Below are 23,924 nucleotides of genomic sequence, written 5' to 3' on the forward strand. Positions count from 1 at the left end.
AACAGTTGTAATGATGTAAAGATGGTTAATGGTATATATAAATGGATGTAATGGGAGGGTTTATGTTCGATACTAGTTTTGTGGGAAATTTGGGGAATGTCATTCAATTTGTGATTTTCTTTCTATTGCTGTTTCGAGCTCGCCAAGGACTGTAGTGACTTGTTTAAGCAAAGGAAGAGACAAAGAGGGGAATGCGGAGTGTTGAGTCAATGCAAACCAATTCGGTAGCCGATGTCTATACGTTTACTGTGAAATGGATTCAGGTGGGCTGACAGTACAGCAATCTGAGTTTCTAAGGGAGATATGGGGTATGGGAGGTGGAGTGAAATAGTATTGACATGTGGGCAGGAAAAAACGTAAACGTCTGAGTGGTTTCAACAGAAACTTGACTTGAAATATGTTTCTGAATCATGCTGCCTAGATGGGGGTTCAACTGTCATCCACAACGCAGGGTCGATGGTTTCGGTGGATTTTGACCCAGACTAATGGGAGGCAAGTATTGATGATAAAGGCTTTGGAAATTCTGGAGAGTGAGTATTATATAATTTGGCAAAAAGCCGAATATTTAAGTCAATTTTTCCATTTTTGGGTGTTGCTATTCTTTATAGGTAAATATTACATTCACTTTTTTTTTATGGGGTTTGTGGTTGGTGGGGTTGTGTGTTGTTGCTCGTTTTGGTCGTTATTATTTATGTTAGTAAGTCTTTATATAAGGGAATTAAGCGAAGACATAATTTAAATTGTTTTGTTGCAGTCTGTACGTGTTCATCAGAAAAAAGGAGCTAAGGGAAGTGATAATAATCACTGTATAATAGTGGCATAAGTACTTCTGTAGGCCTGGTCATGTGGGTAGAAGTATTGGCAAAGGTTAATATCAAGTCTATTTCAGTATCAGTTCATTATCAGTAAGTGGGGGGTTGGCTTCCTGTAAAGTTTGTCTGAGGTAGCACCACATTTGGTGCGAGCGGTTTCTTCTGGTGAGAGCAGATTATTTCTACTGACTCAGACAGCAGCTAAGCTGTGTTCAGTTCCTGGAATACTACCGGACCAAAGTATATGGATGGGGCTTCCTGCATGGCGATGGTGTAGGTTTTGTTTGAGTTGCGATGTAATGGTCTGTCTTTTCTATCCTAACTAACTCTAACCCTTATAGTAAATTTTGTATTATACCTTTAGAAAGTTTACATTGAAAGCAATATTCGCGAGACTAGAGTGGGCAAAAGTGCGGGTAGGAACTGAGTGTTGCCATGGGTGCTTGCTCTGAATTAATTATGAGGTCTGACTCTAATATATTAGTACTTTGGAATAAAGAGGAGGAGAGATTGTGTCAAGTGGAAATTTTACAATAAAAGGTTTTCAGTTTTGAATTGGTTCCTCTTAGTTTGAATGAATTTAAAATTGGTAAAAAAAATTTCTGGGTTTGTTTTTTAATTGTGTGTATGGATACTTGTGTTGTAAGTGGAGATTTGTCCCGCCCCCCTCGTTGCCTTTTTTTTTTGTGAAATATAGAAAGGGAGAGAGAAGTATGTGGGGGGGGGGGGAGCCCCTTTTGTTTGTCGTTTTTTTTTGGTTGTCGCCGCGAGGTACAATGAGTTGGTAGAAAGGAGAGAGAAAATGATAAGATGGGGTTTGGCGCCTCGCCGCGCGCCTCCCCCTTTGAGAGATGGTACCCTATAAAGGATTGTATAAAGACTGTGGATTTAAGAAAATGTTTCTCTGTGGTAGAGAGAGAGTGCCTAGTGATAGAACCCTGTGTGGTTTTGTGGGTTTTCTCTCCCCCCGTTTGTTGGGTGTGGGGTGTTTTTTTTTTTTTTTGGGTGGGGGGGCCCGTTTGTGGGTTTGGAAATATTATATGAAAAATAGAATAGATGTTGTTGGCCGCCCGCCGGGAGAGCAGGGGCTTGTTGATGTTGAGCCCGACCAGCAAGGAGGGGGTGAGGGGGGGTTTTTTTTTTTTTAAAACACAATTTTTTTTCCCCCCCCTGCGGGTATTTTTTGGACCCCCTTTTTGGGGGGAAGGGGGGAAACTTTTGGGAAAAAGGAGGGGGGATTAAAAAGCAAAAAAAACTGGGGGGGCCTGGAGTAACCCCGCGTTTTTTTTTCCCTCCCCCCAACTTAAGATGGTCCTCCCCCCCTCCCCCAAGGGGGCCTACAAACCCAAATAACTTTCATTTCCCCCAAGTTCCTCCCCAACAAATTTTCTTTTCACCCCCTGGTGGGGACCCCCCTGGGGGCCCACCCCTTTTTTGGAGATGGGCCCCCAAATGGCCAAACGGGGGATAAACCACACACCAGCACACACACACAAACCCTCTCCCCAAGGATTGACAATGGACCTCCTGCACTGGGCTGGGCCGGCATTTCTCCATACCTTTAATCCCCAACTTCAACGAGCCAAGATTATTATCGGCCTTATTAGCGCTCTGAATAGGGAACTATTGGCCTATTGCAAACAGCCGTGCTGTGCTCAGTGTAGCATGCTGTTACTGACTAACACCCCCCTTCACTTCCTCACCCTCACCCTATCTTCTCCTTTTTCTTCTCCCAATCCTTATCTCGCTTTCTTCCTTCTTGCTTGCTTGTCCCTCTTCCAAATCCCTTCTCGATTGCCCTGCCACCTCTGAATTCTCTCCTCCCATTTCTCTCAAACCTTCTGCTCCCTTTTTCATCTCCTTTTATCAATTCTTTACTGTCTCACTTGTCTTTTCCACTTCTCTTATCCCTGCCCCTTCTCTTTCCTCATTATCATCTCCCTTTCTCCGCTGTTCTTTATTTTCTTCTTATCTCTGGCGTCTTCTTTTCTACCTTTTCTCCTCTTTTTCCCCAACAACCCCCTCTGCTGCTCTCCCATTTCCTTCCTCCCCTCTCTTCTCTCTTTCCCTCCTTCTCCCTTTCTCTTATTTGTCTCCTCCCTGCATGTTTTCCGTTTGGCAGTGCTCAGCCTGTTGTTCCATTGTGTCTACTGGGGCCTGTATGCTAGAGATGGAGTCGGCAACGGCAGCCTGAAATTACTCGGTGAGTTTTTCTCCTGCATCGGCCACTGACTGACTGACTGACTGAGCTGACCTGATGACGACTGACTGACTGAACTGACTGACTGACTGACTGACTTGCATGAACTGACTGACTGACTGACTGACTGACTGACACTGCCTATGTGCCTGAGCAGAATGAATGAGTGGACGAGGATGGATGTGTGTATGTGGGTGAAGAAGTGCAAGAGCTGGTTTGAGGGGCACAGGCAGGATCATCCATGATTTTGCCAGTATGTGTGTGCACACATATGTGTGGCGACCTGATTATATCTTTCCCCTCTGATATTACAGATTCGGAAGCCACAGCCTAATTACCCCCTCTGTCTTCTGTTTCTCACTTTCTGTCTCTCTCCTCCTCTCTGTCTGTCTCCAGGGAAATTACTGTTCTCCGTCAGTTTCTTGGTGTTCCTTCTGATGCTCATATTGTTGGGCAAAGGTTTCACTGTCACCAGGTGGGGGTTTTCACTTTCTTTTGTGCAGCCTGTGTGTGTGTGTGCATGTATTTCTTTATGCCTATGTGTGTTTATGCGAGCCTGGGATGTCACCTTGTGTGGGTGTGTTTATGCTGCTACTGTCTCTCACCTGTCAGGCCTCGCTGTCACAGTCATAACACTATATCTCATGAAATGACAATGTTAGGTGTCAGTCAAAAACTCAGTTAGTGTGCTCGGTCTGATGGTGTGGATGAACACCTGATACGTTTGGGACTGTTGCTGCTATGTTGTAAACTTTATGATGTTTTCGTTTTGGCTGAAGTATTATATTTGCCCTGCCCAAATTTTTGGTTTACTCATTGTTTTCTGGCAAGGTTTACTGAACATTTGCCTGCAACAGGCATCATTTCAGATAGCCCGCACAATAGATGATTTATGAGTTCTCCCCTTTGCTGGAACATCAGCATGTATCCATCTCACACCTGACTGGACAAATGCCCTACTCGCCGACTGTCAGTGGCCTTTTCAGTTGTCCAATTCCAATGTGAAAGTCCAGTTATCAAACATGCCAGCTGTTCTTGAAATGTGGTTACATTTCTGCCAAGCTATCCCCAGAAGTGGGTGAGAAAAGGGCATAATGATGCTTTTTAAAAATCAGGAAAAAAAAACAGGAAAAAATAGCCTGTTCACAAGGTTTTGATTTGTGGTGACTCATCTAAACCACTGCTCATAGTTGAAAAATTGATCCTGCTTCGGGCCCAATTGAATCTCTGTGGATATTTTCCAGACTCTTGTAGCATAAACTGAGTTTGCTTTTTGGAGTCTAGGATTACATCCTCCTCTGGGTTCAGAAGATTCTGTGATCTCTCTCAGTGATTAAACCGCTTAAAACCCCAGTGAATAAACTTAAAACTGCATCACCATCCAGCTAAAAACCCATCTGTTTATCTCTAGTAGCTGATAAGTTGACAGTTTGGTGATAACTACCACACAACTTTGATATGTTTTCTCTGGTGTGTGGTGTCGAATTACTGTGAGCAAAAGGATGTTTGAAATGATGATGAAGTTTCAACGCTGAAATACTTTTATTTGTTGACTGCCGCTGTGCAAATAAAGAAGGATTAATATCTGTTTGGTGAGTGTGGACAGGCTTTTTCACAGCCAGCGGTGTCCATGAGTTTGCAGCCATTTTATTTATAGAAAAGTCACGAGTTGAGCACACCAGTGCTTTGTGCTGTTTGGTGTTGAATAGCTGCTATTAGATTAAGTTATCTTTTACTTTGAGTGTAAAGAACCAAATGCACGATTTTGTATGCATGTGTGTGTGTGTTTTTTTTCTTATCTTCGGGTAACTTCTGTGTGACCTCTGACCCCCTTTTTTGTGTGTGTTTGTGTCAGGGCAAGGATCAGTCACAGCGGGTCGGTTAAACTGAGCATCTACATGACAGTCTACACAATGACCTATGTCATCCTCTTCATTTACGAGGCAGAGGTACAGCACTACACCCACACACAATACATTACCCACACTGCACTATAGACACCACCGGGGCTACAACTAATGATTGTTTTTAATAATTAATTAATATATGGATTTTTTTTAAGAGTTGATGCCTTCAATCCCAAATACACTTTGTTGTCGTTTTGTTTTCTTTTATTATCAAAATGGTTTGAAATTCATTTTAAACGTATCAGTTGACTACCTGTTTCAGGACTACTCAACACTCACCTCCTCTACTTTCCTCACCAACAGCTATATTGGCAATAATTGTGTGCCACAGTCATGTTTAGTTGGGTTTTATGTAAATATGAGCTGGCAACCAGGAAAAATTCCTGTCAGTCATGAGTACAAGTAAGAAGAGCTAGAAGTTTGTCAATAGAAGAGGGAGTTATTTTTTACTGGAGCGGAAAATGAATCAACTGTTTTGATTATAAATTTAATTCCACTGGTTTCAGCTTCTCAAACATAGAGACATGTTGTTTTCCTATCTATTATATCATGTCTATTGTGTCTAAATTTGGACTATTGAGTAGACAGAACAAAAATAAGACTTTTTTAAAAGATTTTCTGACACTTCATAGACGTAAAGATTAATCAGTTAACTGTGGAAATATTTGACAGGCTAATCATCAGTGGAATAATCTTTAGTGGCAGCTATAATTTGCACACTAATAACATCAAAAAAATTCTGATCTCAGTGAATGTGAATTCCTCCTCTTCAGATGTGACAGTGTCAGGATGACTGGATGCGAGATGTCTGACTTGTTAATGCTTGACGCCACATTTGCACTCGTATTATTGCTCTCTTTGGCTTTTTTTTAATAATCTCATAATGATGCCCGGAGGAGTTGGGCCCACAGATCCACGTGGGCTGTAATGACTTTTTTCTGTCAAATCATTCGTTACACTGATACATAGCTAATTATGAATATGCATGCAAGTTGATTGTTGAGGGATAAATAAGGGATGAGTTACAAATGATGGATCCTGACAGGCAGCTCCAACTACAAACACAACTAAAGTGGATTGAACTTCTTACTTGTTCACTGTACTTGAGATAATAAATCTTAGATCAATGAGTTTCTTTAAGATTTCCTGGGATTGGAAAGTTAGACTTACTAATCAACACACTGAAGTCTCCACTCTCATTAACTATACTGTGTCTCTGTGTTCTGTATGTGAAGACGGAAACAGATTTCACCAGCTATGATGCTGAGCACATGAGCTTATGAATTAGTAACGCACCCAGGAGTGTTACAGTTACATACATCTCTGCATACTGCAGAGGTTTCAGCACAGTCAGATGGAATGATGGTACATTTAGGGACAGTGGCTTACAGTCTTTTGAATACAGCGTGGTAATGACCCAGTGGGAATAGTGCAGTGGAAGTATGCGTGCTATATTTAACGCTGGTGCCTATAGCCCATCTCTCTCACTGCAATATGTGGATCTGAAGCAGTGTAATTTATCTACCGCCTGCCCTCTTACATTGTCCCTGCTATTAAAGAGCTCAAAACTCAGGGGAGCTTCTGCTAAAAATATGCTAAACTAGGTTACAATTGGAACTGAAATAAAGACTTGAAGAGTGTTCCTGGTACTGGGCCTGCAGTTGGGGGATCTGACAGGCTCTGGTTGGCTGCTTGGATCCCAAGAAGCTCCACACCGAGCTGTCCGACCTATGCATTATGTAGCAAGGGTAACCCTGTATGGTGGCCAATGCTATCCAGTCACTGGACTGTGAAATACAATCTAGTGTCCGCAGACACAAGCACATGCACCACACACACACACACACACACACAACCTGTGCGCACATATGCCGATGACCTAGTTGTGGGGAAAAAGTGTCAATGTCAAAGACTCACACAGAGTGCTACAAGCTGAGTTTTGGCTCACAGTGCATCAGCTGAAAAACGAGCAATCCATCTTAGTAATTAGGGCACAGAGTACAATGTGTAGTCAAGCCAATAGATGCTTCTCTTCTACTTTGTGTAAAAAAAGTTTAGCTTGTTCAATGTGTGTGTCTTCATTTTGGCGTAACGGCTCGTGTTCCTGCGCCAGTTCTTTGACCCAGGTGAAGTGCTGTATGCCTACGACAGCCCTGCAGGCTACGGACTGATGGGCCTGCAGCTGCTGGCCTACGTGTGGTTCTGCTACGCCGTGCTGGTCTCCCTGAAACACTACCCTGAGAAGCAGTCCTTCTACGTCCCTTTCTTTACCACATACACACTATGGTGAGACATGCACAGCTTCCCCTTCTCTGCCCCTCACTGTGGATAATAGCACCTGAGCGAGAGATTGCAGGAGTAGGAAAATACACAATTCTTTGTTTGAGGTCTCTTCAATTTGAATGATTTATGCTGCTCTGTTAAAAAATGTGCACAAGATAGCTTTCGCGGTCCGGGAATGAAAAGTTGTTTATCTTACACTACCCTTTTACAACATTGTGAGCCCAACCTCTGCGCTCTACTAACACTGTAGATAATTGTACTTGAGCGAATGATTGCTATAGGAAAATATCTATTTTTACTTGCTGATGAGGTCTCTCCCATTAGAATAATTTATTCTGCCATATGTGTGCTCGATAATTTAAAGCTTTGTACTGGAAAGTAACGTTTTTTTCATCCCGAGAAAAACCCTTCTATATACACTGCTCAGCTTTTCTGCCCTTCATTCACTGTGTATAATAGCATGGGCTTGAAATGAAGAGTCGATTACAAAGACTAATATTATCTCTGTATTTCTCTCATTGCTGCCGCTATCTCCCGCCTCATTATCTACGCCTCTCCTTTCCTCCCCTCCCATCTTTCTTTCTCTGTGCTTTACATCTATCTCTACTCTCTCTTCCTCTCACCATCAAACTCCATTCTCATCTTGTCTTTTAATGTGTTTTCCCCCACACCATTATCCTAAATCTACTCACTTGTCTTCCTCAGGTTTTTTGCAGTGCCTGTTATGGCTCTGATCGCCAACTTTGGGATTCCTCGTTGGGCCCGGGAAAAGATTGTCAACGGCATTCAGCTCGGCATCCACCTCTACGCTCACATCGTCTTCCTCGTTCGTACCACACGCACATACACGCACGCTCATGCAGACCCTTGCACTTCTACATAGTTCACATTATTCAAGAGTCCTTATTGCCACTGTCAGTCGTACATTATTCACTATCCTTGAGTCATAACTGCCTCATGCTGATTGTCTCCTCCACACATCATTATCTATCTCCTTCTCACCTTCGACACATTGTTCTTTACTAATGGGCCGTACTGCTCACGCAAATGTCCTTTTATATTCCTGCTCACTGCATGCATTGCTATTCCCACTTCTTCCTTGGACCTTATAAATGCTCTGGCTTTGTGTTAGCTGCTACATATACTATTCATATATCGATTATATATGTAAGAATCGGCAGAAATCATTATATCATTACATCGTTTTGCCCCTAGGTTATCACACGACCTTCAGCAGCCAATAAGAACTTCCCGTATCATGTTCGGACATCCCAGATTGGGATCCTGCTGTCCAGTCCAAAAGGAGGTGAGGGGGCAGAGAGTTTTCCCCATCATGCCTATGGAAATAGCTCCTTCCTGGGAGACTCTCAACCCAACTTCACTGAACTCTTCTCCATCCAATCAGTGAGTCTAGCTTTACATGTTTTTGAATGCATGCTTTATATCCTGAGTTGGAATTGTTTTAGCTGAAGACACAGAAGAGCAAGTGCTGTTTTTATGCAAAAGACTGAAGAGATAAGATCATGTGAAAACTAAGTCTCAATTACTATTCATTGATATCTATTAAAGATGCCCCATTCATGAACAAGTGAAGTGAATAAAGATGCAGAAACAGGTTAAAGGCAAATACAAGAATCACATTTTAGCTCGTGTACAGTATGTGCGTCTGTATCCTGTTTAAATGCCCCCCGACTCATTTTGCAGTGCTTGCTATATGTAATTAGATTTACATCTAATCTTTTTGATGCTTTCAAAATGCAAACAGTGGCAAACCTAGCTTGAAATTAACTGCTGTCTCATCTAACAAAGATGCATCAAATTAGAAGGCATCAGTGTAACAATAGTTTGCAAGGGGACATGATTTTAAGGATTATTTCTTGGCGGAAACGGCCGTCTCTTCCTGTGGGCTCCAGGTGAATGACAGTAAGCACAGCGTAACATAGCACACGCTCTGATATGAAAACACTTGGGCACAAGAAAATAATGATTAAATAGAAACTCTGACAAGACCAAATTAAGGTGTCGTGTTTGCTGTGATGAATTGTCTAGCAAGGGAAACTTTCAAATCTGTGGAAGTTTGCTCTTTACTTTTTTATACTGCACAGAAATGAGTGACGGAAGAAGAGCTCTGGATCTTTATATACACTGATACAATGTGCAGACACTAGCAGGAAATATAAAACACAAAGGTGCAACCAGCATGACAACTGACACAAAGTCATGGCAAATACAGTAAGGTAGAAATTACCTTTAGTTAGAAATCTAACAGACATGCAGACATCTACAGAAAATGGGAAGACCATGCAAAAAGTACAACGAACACCACTATTTTCAGCTTGGCCTTCAGTCTTTATTACCATGGTATCAAGGTGGGCAATAAGAGCCTCTTCTCTTTGTTGCCAAATAGAATGCACTCAGTCTCGTCTTTATTTAAGTAAAGGAAATATAGTTGCATGTGTGTTACTTGCACTGACACAGTGAGTCTATTGGACCAGGGTCATTTGGTGAATGAGCAAAGTAAATCTGAGTGTGGCATGCAGTCTTATTGTTTAGCAGTGTTTGGCCCCGAAGGGTGAATTTTTAGGTTATTTCAGCAGTCTCTGTGCTATAATGTGGTCGAAGCCAGATTGAAGATTGTCTAGAAAACCTTTTACAGATAAAACTAATTTGCCATTAGTCTTCCTAAGATGGGCTATAAAAAAAAAAGACTAGATACAGTATAAACATGGCAATAAAGGCAAGTAAGAACTGGAGTGGGTTCCGAACAATCAAATTAATTAGGAAGGTGTTTTTAATGTCTTTTTTTTTTTATATATAAACAACATGGAGGAACGACTGGGTAATAATTATCAATGATTAATCAAATTTCAGCAGAATCACAATTAAATTATCTCATAATGTCATATTTCTAGCTGTTTCTGTTAACCACATTTGTTTTAACCTTTTATTAGTTTGGGGGGAGTTCACTGAGAGCAACACTCTCTTTTAAGGAATGTCCTGATGTGCCCTGTTCACACTGGGAAACGGCCTAGGACGCTGAGGCCACTGAGCAGCTCCACTGGAGCAGCTGGGGTTAAGACCCGGGGCCCCTCAGTGGTGGTAATGAGGAAAGGGCAAGCACTTTCACTTTCCACAACCAGATGAATTAATTAATGATTAATCTAACCAGTTACTGAAATGTTATTGCTTTTTACACATATGCAACGTTTCAGATACTGTAATGCATAAGAGTGGAACCCAGTTCATTAGGCTATACATATATTTATATATATGTTCTAAATATATTATATGTTGTATGTNNNNTATGTATATCTGGAGTTTGTAACAAAAGTAATTTCCCCCTGGGATTATTAAAGTATTTCTGATTCTGATTGCTTTGATCAGTTTGATTATTTTGTGATTTCTGTAGTGTTGCAATGTTAATTATAATTCAATCAACAGCAAAGACAAAATACCCTAAAAGTATTTTAGGGCACCAAATTAATGAGAATTTGCTGATTCTTACCATACAGTACATTATACTAAATACTAAATTTAATCTCTTTGGCTTTTTTCATTTAATGAAATTACCTTGAGTTATAGGACATTTCCATGCACATTTTTCACTGTTTTCTGATATTTTGTAGACCAAACAGATAATCAAGAAAGTAATTGACAGATTAATCAATAATAAAAATAATAATTACTTATAATCATTTGAACTTTATCGCTAATATAAAGTAGGGTCAGGTTCCATAAACTGTAGTTGAGGAGAGTAAAGTAACTGAACAGGAGGTCAGGAAAGCCAATACATGTGTAATTTACCTCAACCTATATAACCACCCCTGCATCGGTAAACTGTAGAGGAAGCTGTCAAAGTGTGATATACTGAAAAGGTCTCACTTTCTGGCCAGGGCAACACATGTATGTAACCTACATCCAGATGATCCAACCAGGTCAAAAGTGTAAAACAATCATCCTTCCTTCCTTGCAGGATGCGGTGAAGACAGTGGAAGAGACAGTGGCCCGTAAAGGACCCGAGGTACCGAGGAACAGCGAACAGAAGATCATCACCACTGCTGCTGACTTGATGTCAATATTGCCCCCACCTCCACCTCCGATACCCCCACGCCCAGCCGCACGCTCGCCCCCGCTGCCGCCCCGGCTCCCTTCCTTCACCGAGTATTTCAGCATGCAGAGTGGTGGAGGAGGAGGGTTCGGCACGAAGGCATGAGATGGAAAGAAAGACGGGACAGAGGGCAGGACAGAGGGAGAGACTGGAAGGCACGGAGGGAACGGACAGAATGACAATTCAAAGTAAAGGAAGAGTCAGAGTGGAAATCAAAGTGTTACTGTTTAAAGACAAAAGGGGGAAAGGGTTTGGATGGACGAAGAAGATAAACCATTAGAAAAGTGAATCCCTAAACGGTCCCAGTTCACCTGTGAATGGAAATAACCCGAATGGAGGAGTGAGGGGAAATGGCTGTGAGATAGGAGTGCTGAGCTTGTTAAAGAATAAAGAAGCAATAAATATTTGATGTTGACCCGTAAAAGGCACAGAGGGAGAAAGATGACAAAGTGGATGTAGCCAGAGCAATAGAATGATAGCTGTGCACGATGCGGAAATGAACAAAATTCTTGAAATACTTTTATTCAAAAATTCATGAGGCATTGATGGTCTGCCTGGAAGAGTTTGTAAATAGCTAAAATTGAAGGGAGCTAAAACTCTATATAGTTTTATTTTAAAAAAAGGAAATTTGTTTTCATGTTTTTTTTTCCCCCCAACACATCATTACATTCCAGTTGGTGCTGTGACCATAAAAAGAATCTCATACCATTACATTTATCTAATTAATGTAAAACAAATAAAAAAAATACTTTTTATGTTTGACACATTTTGATAAAGCATAGATATTTACTCTATATGGAGTTTGTTGATTTTATTTATATTCTTATATGCCTTCATTGCAGCTGGTTATTCTGGATTGATATGCTGATGTGTAAATGTAAAATGTCACGTTTACTGTGGGCACTTCTAGGTACTCGTAAAACGCGCATGTTTGTATTGTATTTCCCGTTCAAAAAGCTGATATATGTACTCCACGTGACCATACAATATTCGCTTATTGTGTGTATTGAAATCTATACTTTTGTAAATACATACAATAGGCTTTAGTATATTTTTGACTGGATAAATTCTGTTAATTGTTATTCCAATCAAAAACCCTCTTACGCTGTCTGAAACAATATAAAACCAATGTTATACTTAGTCGGTTTCTGTTGACTTTTCACTGGAGTGCAGAATATGCCTGCTGAAAAAAAATTCATTTTCTGTGTATGTAGACGTTGGTGAATGTACTGATGCAATACAGCACAAGGACAGGGGTGATTTTCAAGTTACTGGAATGCTGCAGTACACATTTTGTTGAGTTTTATTTTCAACGACAACATATCCATGATCTGAGAGCAGGACGCTGCCTTTTTCAAAATACAAGTAACTTTATCCTCACCCCTGTCTAAAACCTGAAACATGAATATTTGTTGACTTTATCTCACTTTAATGTTTAAACCGTGTGAAAAGCTGAGCAAATGTTACTAGTTTCGTAACCCCTAACATTGAGCTATGACAAAAAAAAAAAGCCTTGTAGATGAACTGTGAAAACGGCAACACAACTGTACATTTTGTCTGTCCTGCATGGAGCACTTTAATGTTCCTGGTCTTAGTCTGTTTATTCGTGATGTTGTCACCTTATAAGACTGCTTTGAAACCTGTATTCACACCACATCGAGTAGTGCACAGATGCATACACCTGTAAATACAGTCTGAAAATGTCATCCGACTGTCCGGGATATTTTAGGGAACGTATCATGCTTAGTCGACGTAAGTTAACATTGAATTACTGAAGTTGATAAGTCATGTAAGAGTGTCATTGAAACTGAGTTTACCACCAGCTTCCTGCCATTCAGAAACTGAAGGGACACTAACAAATTCAGTTTTGTCTTGACCATTCATTTATTTCCTATTCATAAAAATGGTGGTACTCAGCTAATAGTCCACAGATTTATCAATGGCAATCTTGCTGTAATGGAGTACTTTAGGATGTTAGGACTGTGGTGTGTCACTTGTAAGAGTGTAGTCAGAGGTGTAACTTAGTCTGTGAAACAGAATGATACTTGAATTAGAGTACTAGTTGTTATTTCTGATTATGTGTCTGGTTTATATTCGGCATGTCTGCCATTTTGTCTGCTGTTGTCTATTGTTATGGTTGTCATGACTTGACTGAATAGACACTGGGCGACTCGACTAACAGACAGGCCTTCTGATACTGTATCACTGCTTCAACCTTGTGTATATTGACATACAATTACAGGACTGAGACACACTTAAGGGGAGGGAACTTGAAGAAAAAGAGATTATGTATGCATGACAGAAAACAGCACAGCTTTTAGGCTACTCAGAGCGATCTGGTTAAGAGCACATCACTGAAGCACTGTTCAAATGCATTTTAATGGAGTCAAATGACAGTTCTAAATACGCTGTACATATACACTTTTTGCCCAAATAATAAAAAAAATATGGTTTTATTAGAGGCCTTGTCTGGGTGTGTGTATTATTTGGCTAGTGTGTCTTTGTTCCAGGTAGGACAAGGGCATGTGTCCAAGGGAGTCTATCTAATATCTGTAAATCATATTTAGAATTTGTTCTCATTACAAGAGTCCATTAAAGTAAAACACCACAGGGACAGACTCCAGGCTGGTCACAATCTGATGTAGGCTAGCCTAATTATTTCACAGTCGCTGCCAGTATCCCGCTCTGCTGTGACTGCTGAAGTGCAGAGTAACAACAAATTGTGCCTGTCTCTACTCATTCTCCACTAACAGTATAAATTTGTAAATGGATTTCAGCCTAATCGCTGCCAGTCTTTTAAAAGGAAGAATCCCAACATCTCTCATTATTTGATCATTTTTCATCCGTCTACATCTGCATTAAGCATAATGGACCCTTTTTTACTGCAGACATGTTTTTAAGGGTTTGTGCAGTGTTCATCAACTTAAATTTAGGATTCTCTAAGACCATTTTAATACCACAAAGAATGCAATTTCATAACATTTTCAATGTCATACCAGTAAAACAATGACAGAAAACCATTATATCCCCTTTTTGAAATCAATTTTGTATATAACAATATAAAATACAAAATAATGAATCAAGTGACATGACAGAGATTTAAATAAGTGGAAATTGATAGATGGGTAGATTAATCAATTACATACAACTTTTTTTAATTTTCACTAAAATGGTCCCTTGTCTATTGAGTCTAGGGTTAGGGTCTATCTACTGGTCTGAAGGCACTGACTAAACTGAAACAGCCTTCTCTGACTGTGGTTCCCAACCGGGGGGAGGGGGGTGCAAGGCTCTTGATTTTTAACAATTAGAAGGAAACACTTAAGTCTATAAAAAGTTGCTAAAATTATCAGGAAAACTCATCTCCAATCAGCAATTTACAGGAAATAATCTGCTCAAAATTCCTCCAAATCACTCGTTTTACACAGACTTCCTGCAGTTATTGTGTTCACTGTTTGTTATTGTTGTTCTTTGAATATAATATGAAATATGCATAAAATATGTCACTTAGTCAGGGGTTGTCTGTTTACTCAGTGATAGACAAGGGGTCCCTTAAAGCAGTAGTTCCCAACCTTTCTCCTTGAGGGACACCTATTCTATTTCGTATTATATTCAAAACTGTACAATGAACCCAAATAATGAATATTTTGTGTAAAACGAGTAATTTAGATGAATTTTAAGCAGATTATTTCCTGTTTAGGGAATTTTTTATACAATTCTCTCTATTATGTATTGTAGTACAATTTACTTCACTTTACATTTACTTTTCTATACAAAAGTGAACCAAATACTGAGGTATAGGACTAATATGTATATTCTTTTCTTACACGCCTTAAAATCAAGAAGGCCTGAAGCTTTGCCGACCCATGGCTTAAAGAAAAAGGTTGAGAACCGCTGTTCTACGAGCACAAACCACTGTTGCAAATTAAATCCAAGACTTGTCAATGACCTATAGCCTTTTTTGTGAGGGAACTGTATTCAGTGCTTTTTAAGACCTGCAGATACCCTCTCACAGCTTGATCAGCACAGGTGTAATTAATAACACGGAGTGGAAGCACCGTTAATGTTAGTAGTTACACCTGGGCTTCACCTGCTACTACAGGTCAAAATGTCCGCTCTGAAAAACCGACTGAACCACAAACTATGGCTTTGAAATGACACTTTACAAAACTGGTACTTATTTTGGGGCTTTTGTACTGGTTTACAAGTAGATAATATTTTTGTGTAAGTATGGTTTCATTGTCACATGTCCATGATGTTAAATAATGATAAAGCTCAGTTGTCAAAGAGTACTACTACTACCCAGTGTAAACAGTAGTGTGGCGTTTCTGTGACTGCAGGGAGGCCTCCAAAGTTTGGAAAAAAACACAACCTGATGATGTCATACTGATGTCATCAGTTATCTCCGCTTGTGCTTAAAGACAACGAACAGAAAGCATGCACTACAAACTGCAGGTGTGGAGCTTGAAAGGCATAAAAACGTGGGGTGGGTCTAGTGAAAGATGCTATGTCCAAACTGGGTCCAAATGTAGGACCCAGTTATTTTTGTTTTTTTTTGGAGCATGGCGCATACTGGGGACTCAACTCAAACTGTGCACACTTGCAGCACGTCTGGACTGCCTTGCTTTTTTATTTTGGCACCAATGTTAACAGGTTAGAGCAGTCACATTGCCCGTGTGATCATCTTTTCTGCGAGCGGCTCCCAGCAAAAATAGATAGTGAAAATGATCTGTTCATCTTTAGAATGTCAAACATTAAAAAGAAATGTCTTCTTTTTTTTAACACCTCCTGTATATGTTATAGATTAAAACCTCTCTAGCGATTCTGTGCACAGAATCCATTAATTTGTTAACACAGCTTTTATTGTATTGGATTTTATCAAAGGCGAACTCAGTATAGAAAGACGGGGCTGGCAGCAGCAGCAGAAACGCTCTCTGTGTGTAGACACCACAGGCCTGCGAGCTGCAGCGGTTCAGCGAGGCAGCCGCCACACACTACTCACACAGCATGTAAGCAGCGTGTGTCCAGGACGTAAAAGTCAAGTTTTCTTGGCCTCTGCTGCTTTCATTATTGATCTTTAATTGCTCTCACATGTCCTCCAACTCTACGGAAGTGTAATAATACATTTTTGAAGTACCCCTTTAATGCGTGCTGCTGTTGTATTTCCCTGCATTAAAAAGGGCAAACCTGCTGACTAAGTGAACAAAGAAACAAAGCAAAAAAGTCTGTTAGTTCTGTTAAGAAATAATATTTAATAATACACAATCATCATAAATGTCCTTTTATGGAATTTTTTTTATCACTTCGGTTGACTCGGAAGCTGAAACTGTTGTTCTGGTGAAGATATGCATCAGTCTCTATAAGCCACAATCTGCAGCACCTGCAAGTGACTCCCCAGAAGCTTCTCAGCACCCAACCATCACCCTTCAGTGACCACTACCACTGATCCAACACCGAATGACTGTAATTAAGCTTTTGCAGCTAACTGTTGTTCCCTTTCCTCTCTGTAGCCTTTGAGCAGCTGGTTGATGAGAGTGAGTTCATTATCTTTTTTCACAGAACAGAGAGGCGGGAAGGGGTTGCCTTTGTACTCCAGGACGGCCATCTTAGCTCTGTCCAGGTTCTGTCTGTTGGGGATGCGTTCCATCCGTGTGTAGCTATTCGAATGAGGCTCAAACCGTGGAGCGAGGACCTTGAAGAGCTTTGGGACCAGATCCTTTTCCTGGGGAGAAGAAGGAGACTCAAACTAAACAACGACTTCAGATGGACTGTTTAACATTCAGAGGGACACAGTGTGTAACTTCACACATTTGAGAAGAACTGCGAACATACCGTCAGCCAAAAATCTGCCATTTTCATTGCCTTCTCATCTGTGTCTCCCTTTTTGGCGTAGTCAATCAGCTGGGGGAAAGAAAACAAGAAAACAGATACAGTCAGAACCATTGTGTGTAGAACAAAGAAACAGTCCTCCTATCTACATATAAAAATACTCTCAATGAGTGCAAATACATAAAGTTAGAAAATGTGGGATAAGCATTTTGGGACAAAGCAGAATCAAGCTGGCTCATGTGGTGCAGTCATTGTCACACTACGTCCAGGAACCCTAAAGCCTCCTGGTGAAGGTCTCAGGGGTTCTGCAGGAGTAGTTTACAACTTTCCTCTCATCACAATCACTATCAGTCTGCACGGTGCACATATTTCTAAAAACGGACTACACTGATCACAAGCATGGCTGGGCTTTACAAAAAAAACCTGTGACAATAAGAATAACACATCAACATCTACCAACGCAAGCAGCATCATACGTTAGATAAATGGTAATATTTTGTTTGGATCATTTAATGGAAACAGTGATCTAACTGTGTGAGGATGAAAGGTAATAAACCACTCAAAACAGACACATCATGATATATCATTGTATGTCTATATATGTATATCTAAGTATTCATCTATCAATATTATGTTATTATGTTAAGTTCTATAACTTTGCAACTATTTTGACTTTTAATAATGTATCTGAAGGGTCCTATTGAATCACTTGACCATGACATCAGAAGATAAAAATCATACATACACCTTAATACGAGGAAAATTCAGTCGCATTTTATCAATCCACTACAATTTTGGGAATGAAGTGTGCTCATATTATTTGTATCTGCTTGTTTAATGACTCATTTTGTTATAAATTTGTATTCCTTTATAATATTTCTTTTCAATTACAATATGCACATCACAAAAAGTACATTTCTTTACATTAAATCATGCTAGAGTCGGTAGCTAGAAATGGTTCTAAAATATACACGTAAGATATTTCCCAGCCATGAACAGAAGGTTTCACACACTTCTATTCGTAATTAATGACTTTTCTTTCTCCACTCAGACAAAACCTTCACCAGATGTCTGCTGACTGATATTGATCTCAAACAACACAATGCAATTCCAGGAGGAAAAATGTCACAGGAATCCACGATAATTACCAGGACAATAAATTATCGGCCAATAATAGTACATTTTATGTTAGTATGTATTATTTTTGATAATTGCAGTTTAGCTGATACATTAATGCTTGATAATGATCATTTATTTTGAATTCTTATGCAAAATATTTGATAGGCTTTATTTTCGATGCAAGCCAAAGTATGTTTGTTACATAAATGAACACATGAAGAGTCAGATGTTTGTTATATTGTTGTGCTAACAATAGAGATGTCAGTTTAAAAAAAAGTTACAAGGAATATTAAAATGTTTACCACATTTCTTTCCCCTCAGGTTACAGGTTATGAACTCATTTTTTAAATACAGAAAAGTGAAATGATCAGTTATCTGATTGGTCATGAGAAGCAGATACATTATTGATTACCCCAGTCTGTACCTTACAGTTTGACTGAGGCTGATCACTGTCACACTGGCTTACTGTTAGCTACCTAGCAGCATCACCAGGTGGTCGTTACCTTCTCGGCGTAGAAGCGGACTTCATCGGCTCGGACCCAGGTGGTTTCTATCCTCTCGTGTCGGACCAGTCCTGTCAAAATGTTCCGCAGCATGTTGATCCGGGAATGTGGACCCAGACCCATCTTCCGGGCCACCCGGCCATGGGAGATCAACATTTGCAACGTGAGTCGCATCTTGTCCGGTTAGATTCGCCTGCGAGAGTCGGGACGGAAATCCAAAGCGTTACATAAAGGGAGAAACGTTTCTACCTGAAGAGATTAATCTCATCAAACTGTCCTCTTTGTGGATAATAGAGCAGTTACCTCAGTGTGGGAACCGATCCTGGGGTCAGCTCTTGCTGGGGTTTGACATTGGTGGTGCGTCGTCGAATGTGTCCGACTTGAAACTCGTGAAACTGGGGAGCGACGGTTCCGCTAAACGCACTGCAACCAGACACGATGAAAACAAGGAACCACAGCGAAATATAAAGATATTATTGTTATTCCGATTATTAAAAAAGACGTGATAGAGGACACATGGGTGTTTTTGTTTCTTTGTAACAGAGCTGTTGTAGTTAGTTAGTTTATAATTAACTGTTAATGGGGAAATCATGCTCAGTATCTGTTGTGTTTCCTGATCCCCACATACTTATTTATTGGTTATTTGTACTATTTCTTCATGATTTATTCTGTTGTATCTATTATTTTATTGCTATGACTGCATGGCCTCAATAATATGGTAACTGACTTTGAAAACATACAGCGTAACACAGTAACAAAGTCAGTAACAAAGTAATATTTGGTTATTTTTTTCATTTTCATTCATCTGTAGTTTTGCCAGGTAGATCAGAGGGAAAGAGAAAGATATACAAGCAAAAAGCACATACTAAAAATGTAGGTGTTACACCTACTTGTTTTATTTCAATCTCTATTACATCAGTCATCATCAATCAGTCAGACAGTATAGAACCATTTGTAACACAGGTATGATTGGACCGGTCTCAGTAAGTAGCCATGGTGCTTTGCAGCCAGTCTGTGAAAATGCAGGTCTGATGCAAGAGAAAGGGAAACATGAATGGAAAAGGCATATTGAAATCGTCATGTCACATCAGGCTTTGAGAATATTTCTGTGTCACGAAAGAGAAATTAATGTTTGTTTTTACCTTGGCATAGACACCAGGGTGGTTCTTCTCTGCACACCCGAAGCCCCAGGACACAACACCCTGCAGCTCACCATCACACACAACAGGACCACCAGAGTCACCCTGAGAGCAGAGGAACAAAGACATGTAGGAAAGTAAGTATCAACTAAGTGCTGAGGTTACTAAACAAGTCAGAAATATTTTGTGCACTTTGCAACAGCAGAGATTCACACCTGGCAGGAGTCCTTGCCTCCCTCCAGGTATCCAGCACAGAACATGGCCTCAGTGATCATGCCGGGATAGGAGTTGTCACAGTCCTCAACAGACAGGATGGGGATATTCAGGCACTGCAGCTTGTTACTATCAGCAGCTGTGGAGATTCAGAACCAGACACACAAGGACGATTAATGGATGGACAGATGCAGAGTGAATAACAGAAGAACTGTGTGGAAACAGTGTTTGATACTCACAGGAGTTCATGGTCACACCCCATCCAGAGACTGTGCACATGGTGCCAGCGGGGGCACAACTACTGGGCAGAGCCACAGGCTGCACATACTGGTTGATGGTGGCGGGTTTACTCAACTTGATCAGCATGATGTCATTGTTAACCAGCCAAGACTCGTAGTTGGGATGAGGGATCACGCGGGAAGCGGGAATGATCTGTTCATTGCCATCCATGAACCAACGGTTGTGATCCCCAAGGACAATGTCCATTTTGCTAAAAGAGAGGAACAGAAGTTATGAGTGAGACGGAGAGAATGGAGAACAAGTGGGATGACTTGTGAGAAACTTGTCCTATTTGTTGTTTTATTATTTTGGAGATGATGTTTGTGGAGCACCCACGACTTGTAGCAGTGAGCAGCAGACACAACCCAGTTCTCGTTGACAAGGGAGCCACCACAGAAGTGGTATCCAGAGTTCAGTGACACCTGATGGGGCTGAGAATGAGGTGTGCACTCTCGCCCTCCAACAATTTTGTCATCCTCAGTAGCAACTGGAAAAAAAAAATCTGTTTAATGTATGTCTAAATTTTCAGCATTTTTAAAAAAAGACATTGTATTTCCTACACTAAATATAGTCTGAGATTGTTTCTACATGTTGATACTTTCTAAATGTGGTCCATACTCACACACGGCTCCTAGGAGCAGAGCAAAGACCAGAGACCTCATGACTGGTTGATGGTAGATGGAGATGCAAAGATTTTCCTGGACCCATGTTGGGTTTTTATTGACTGCTTTAACCTGTGCCAGCTGGTGAGACACACCCCTGGTGCTATCTACCAATCACAATCAACCAAAAGTGTCCTTATGGGAAAACTTTGTCATACTTATTCAAAATTTAGCAAAAACAGGACTTCATAGTTTTAATGGAACTCTGGTTAAAGGATTCTGTTCAGTTCCGTCACAAAATGCACCATATATACATATTCAAAATGTATATATGAATTGTATTTGTGTATAATTTTAGTTTGATCCGTTGTTTCTCCTGCCTGGTTTGAATTCAGTACAGTATGTTTTGTACAGGTTGTAATCAGCATTCTGACCTTGACTCAGCCCCAGATGTTGTGCCAGGTGGAGCTTCTCTCACAGACGGACTCATTGACTGGCCCTGGCCTTTGCAAATGTAAACTGCAGGGAATGCTCTACAGAGCAACTACTTCAAAATGCATATATGAATTATTTCTCTCAATTTAGTTAAGTGCAATTCAGTTCAGTTTTAATGGCATGATCATGTGGAATATCATGAGAACAATATTGTACTAAGAATAAAAATACTCAATACATCCACTAATAAAACAATTGAAGCAATTACACTCAGATATAATAAACACACAATTATTATTATTGGGAATAATAAAAAGTAAAATATTGTCAAATCAAAAAATGCCATTAAGTTAAACAACAGTAATAATCACTGAATACAGCACACTGAGGCAGTATTATTGTCGCATTCACTGGGATGCACTTACTTACTTACTACTACTCAGTTTGTAACATACAGTCCAATATTGTGCCTCTAAATATGTTACCCAATTACATTTCCACAGTATTCCTCTATAATATAATTATACTTGTCACATTTTAAACGAAAGAGCATTTCAGTCTAGTCTGCTGTGATTATTTCTTTATAGGTTTCCAGGACTGTTTTGTCATCTTATCTTGTTGTCCAGACTGTGTTTACTCAGTCAGTATTTTTATCAGCTCTGTCTCTGCTTCAGATGTCTGTCAGGGAAAGGATTTTCTGCTATTTCATATTCTCTCACAATTATTAACATAACAACAGTCTTTCTATGTTGTCTGTTGTACTTTTTTTATCTGCTTATTTATTTCATATCTCTGCTGGGATGTTGTTTGCTCTATAAATAAATTTGCCTGATTGACGTGACTCTCTCAAGGAAATGGGCTGTTTGCAGAGTTGCTTATATTTGACAAGAGTTTTGGTAATACTGACTAAAATCAAAAGAACCTAAGTCATAAGTTATCATTTTAAAATGAGAATGCATCATAAAGCAAAAACATTCTCAAAATCTGGTGAAATTAAATTGTGGAAACAGAAACAGTGTGAACATTTAGCATTTAGCCTCAATTGCCCCAGAAAATATAAAAAGAATTATAACGCATAATGTCACGAATGACATTGACATTTAGGTTCAGGTACTACTTGAGATTCTGCATTAAGATGTCTGGTCACATAAGGGTTTCAAACTAATTTTAACACCTGTTGTAATATTTTAAGCAGTAAAGTCTCACATGGTAGCTTTAAAAGGATCAACTTTAGATAATTTATATAACAAATTATCAATTCTCTGACTTACATTGCCTGTTTGTTTGTGCAAAACCTAACATTGCGTATCAATCGTCATCAGTTAACTCTAAACTGTTTAAATATGGCATATGTTTGTATTGTCATTTCACCAGTTTGGATGTCAAATAAAGTGTACATTAGATGTAAGATAATCAGTAACTGCCTTATTTGAATCTTGAAGAGCAGTAAGCAATAGTGGAGTATCAAAGCATGTTTTTTAGCATTGTAGGAAGACAGGCAAAAATAGAAAGAACAAATTGTGTTGAAGTCAAGATGTAAGACTTTATTGACTCAGATGGAAAATTACTGCACAATGTTCAAAACACTACAACAACATTGTTGTTAGAATGACAGAAGAAAGGCAGCTGAGTAAGATAGTGGTCACAGGATCAGACTTAATAGCTGGCCATGGTGGTCTCCAGCCAGTTGTTGAAGATGCAGACCTGGGAATGGAGACAGAACAAGGTGTGTTAGCATGAACAGCTAGCGGCATATTAATTAATTTTAACTGGGGATGCACAATGTGAAATTTCAAATAGCTATATAATTTATTATAAAGATATATTTTAGGTTTACCTTGGCGTAGACACCGGGGTGGTCCCTCTCAGCACATCCGTATCCCCAGGACACAACACCCTGCAGCTCACCGTTGCACACAACGGGGCCACCAGAGTCACCCTTAAAGAGAGCGAATAAGAAAGATGTGTTGTGTTAAAACTGAGATGCACTGGTCTAGGATAAGGACCTCTGCAGAGTCAACTTGTTACGTACCTGGCAAGAGTCCTTGCCTCCCTCCAGGTATGTTGGCATTTTTTGGAGAAGCAAACAAACTTTTCAGGCGTCACCGAGAACCACCGAGCAGTTTCATCAGCTCTCGTGTAACCGACCCCCAATTACAAAGTCTCACACCATCGACAAACTTGGACATATGCCTGATCAATGAGAAGCCGCCACTAACGACGTGCAAAAGCCGCTGCGCTTCCGCACCAACGCCTCCGTGTGTGGCCAACATTCGGTGCAGCAGCTCTGGATGGGAAAAAACCATGAGCTCCAGTGAGATAAAACTTCCTGCATTGTGTCTCACATTGTATGTTTTAATTTGCATGTGCTCCAGGTTTAATTCTTTTCTTTTATTCACAGCTGTGACAGGACAAGCTTGCCCAGTGCCGAACATCCCCATCTGTCCTTTTCAGTGTAACTTCCTACCCTGGCTCTTGTAGCATGCTACTGTTTTGCG

At 40.1% G+C, this 23,924-nt stretch overlaps 4 protein-coding genes across 4 annotated transcripts in view; 1 reads left to right on the forward strand and 3 right to left on the reverse strand.

Annotated features, from left to right (window-relative positions):
- Positions 1-12,445, forward strand: part of tmem145 (transmembrane protein 145) — a 40,031-nt gene extending 27,586 nt beyond the window's left edge. The window contains exons 9-15 of the mRNA XM_035672918.1: positions 2,935-3,015; positions 3,409-3,487; positions 4,868-4,961; positions 7,033-7,205; positions 7,908-8,028; positions 8,418-8,606; positions 11,176-12,445. Of these exons, the coding sequence (XP_035528811.1) occupies positions 2,935-3,015; positions 3,409-3,487; positions 4,868-4,961; positions 7,033-7,205; positions 7,908-8,028; positions 8,418-8,606; positions 11,176-11,415 (977 nt within the window). The 3' untranslated portion in view covers positions 11,416-12,445. The remainder of the gene's footprint in view (positions 1-2,934; positions 3,016-3,408; positions 3,488-4,867; positions 4,962-7,032; positions 7,206-7,907; positions 8,029-8,417; positions 8,607-11,175) is intronic.
- A 4,094-nt stretch (positions 12,446-16,539) lies between these two features.
- mrpl17 (mitochondrial ribosomal protein L17) lies at positions 16,540-19,149 on the reverse strand. The gene is made up of 4 exons (XM_035672919.1): positions 19,062-19,149; positions 18,759-18,951; positions 17,140-17,208; positions 16,540-17,029 (listed from the first exon to the last, which is right to left on the reverse strand). Exons 2-4 carry the CDS (start codon positions 18,930-18,932, stop codon positions 16,775-16,777), a joined length of 498 nt encoding a protein of 165 aa, XP_035528812.1. The 5' UTR covers positions 18,933-18,951; positions 19,062-19,149; the 3' UTR covers positions 16,540-16,774.
- On the reverse strand, positions 18,942-20,731 carry LOC118335805 (trypsin-1-like). Its single transcript, XM_035672245.1, has 5 exons — positions 20,350-20,731; positions 20,113-20,249; positions 19,901-20,002; positions 19,062-19,153; positions 18,942-18,951 (listed from the first exon to the last, which is right to left on the reverse strand). The coding sequence occupies exons 1-5, from the start codon at positions 20,594-20,596 to the stop codon at positions 18,942-18,944; spliced, it is 588 nt and encodes a 195-aa protein (XP_035528138.1). The 5' UTR covers positions 20,597-20,731.
- Positions 20,732-22,949: 2,218 nt separating this feature from the next.
- LOC118335480 (trypsin-2) overlaps positions 22,950-23,924 on the reverse strand; it is a gene marked incomplete in the record, with an annotated part of 1,765 nt that continues 790 nt past the window's right edge. Inside the window, 3 exon segments of the mRNA XM_035671776.1 lie at positions 22,950-23,130; positions 23,264-23,365; positions 23,459-23,489. Coding sequence (XP_035527669.1) covers positions 23,083-23,130; positions 23,264-23,365; positions 23,459-23,489 — 181 coding nt within the window.

This window comes from Morone saxatilis, unplaced genomic scaffold, assembly GCF_004916995.1.
Source record: "Morone saxatilis isolate NCDOM2014 unplaced genomic scaffold, NCSU_SB_2.0 Contig24, whole genome shotgun sequence".
In the NCBI taxonomy this organism is placed as follows: domain Eukaryota; kingdom Metazoa; phylum Chordata; class Actinopteri; family Moronidae; genus Morone; species Morone saxatilis.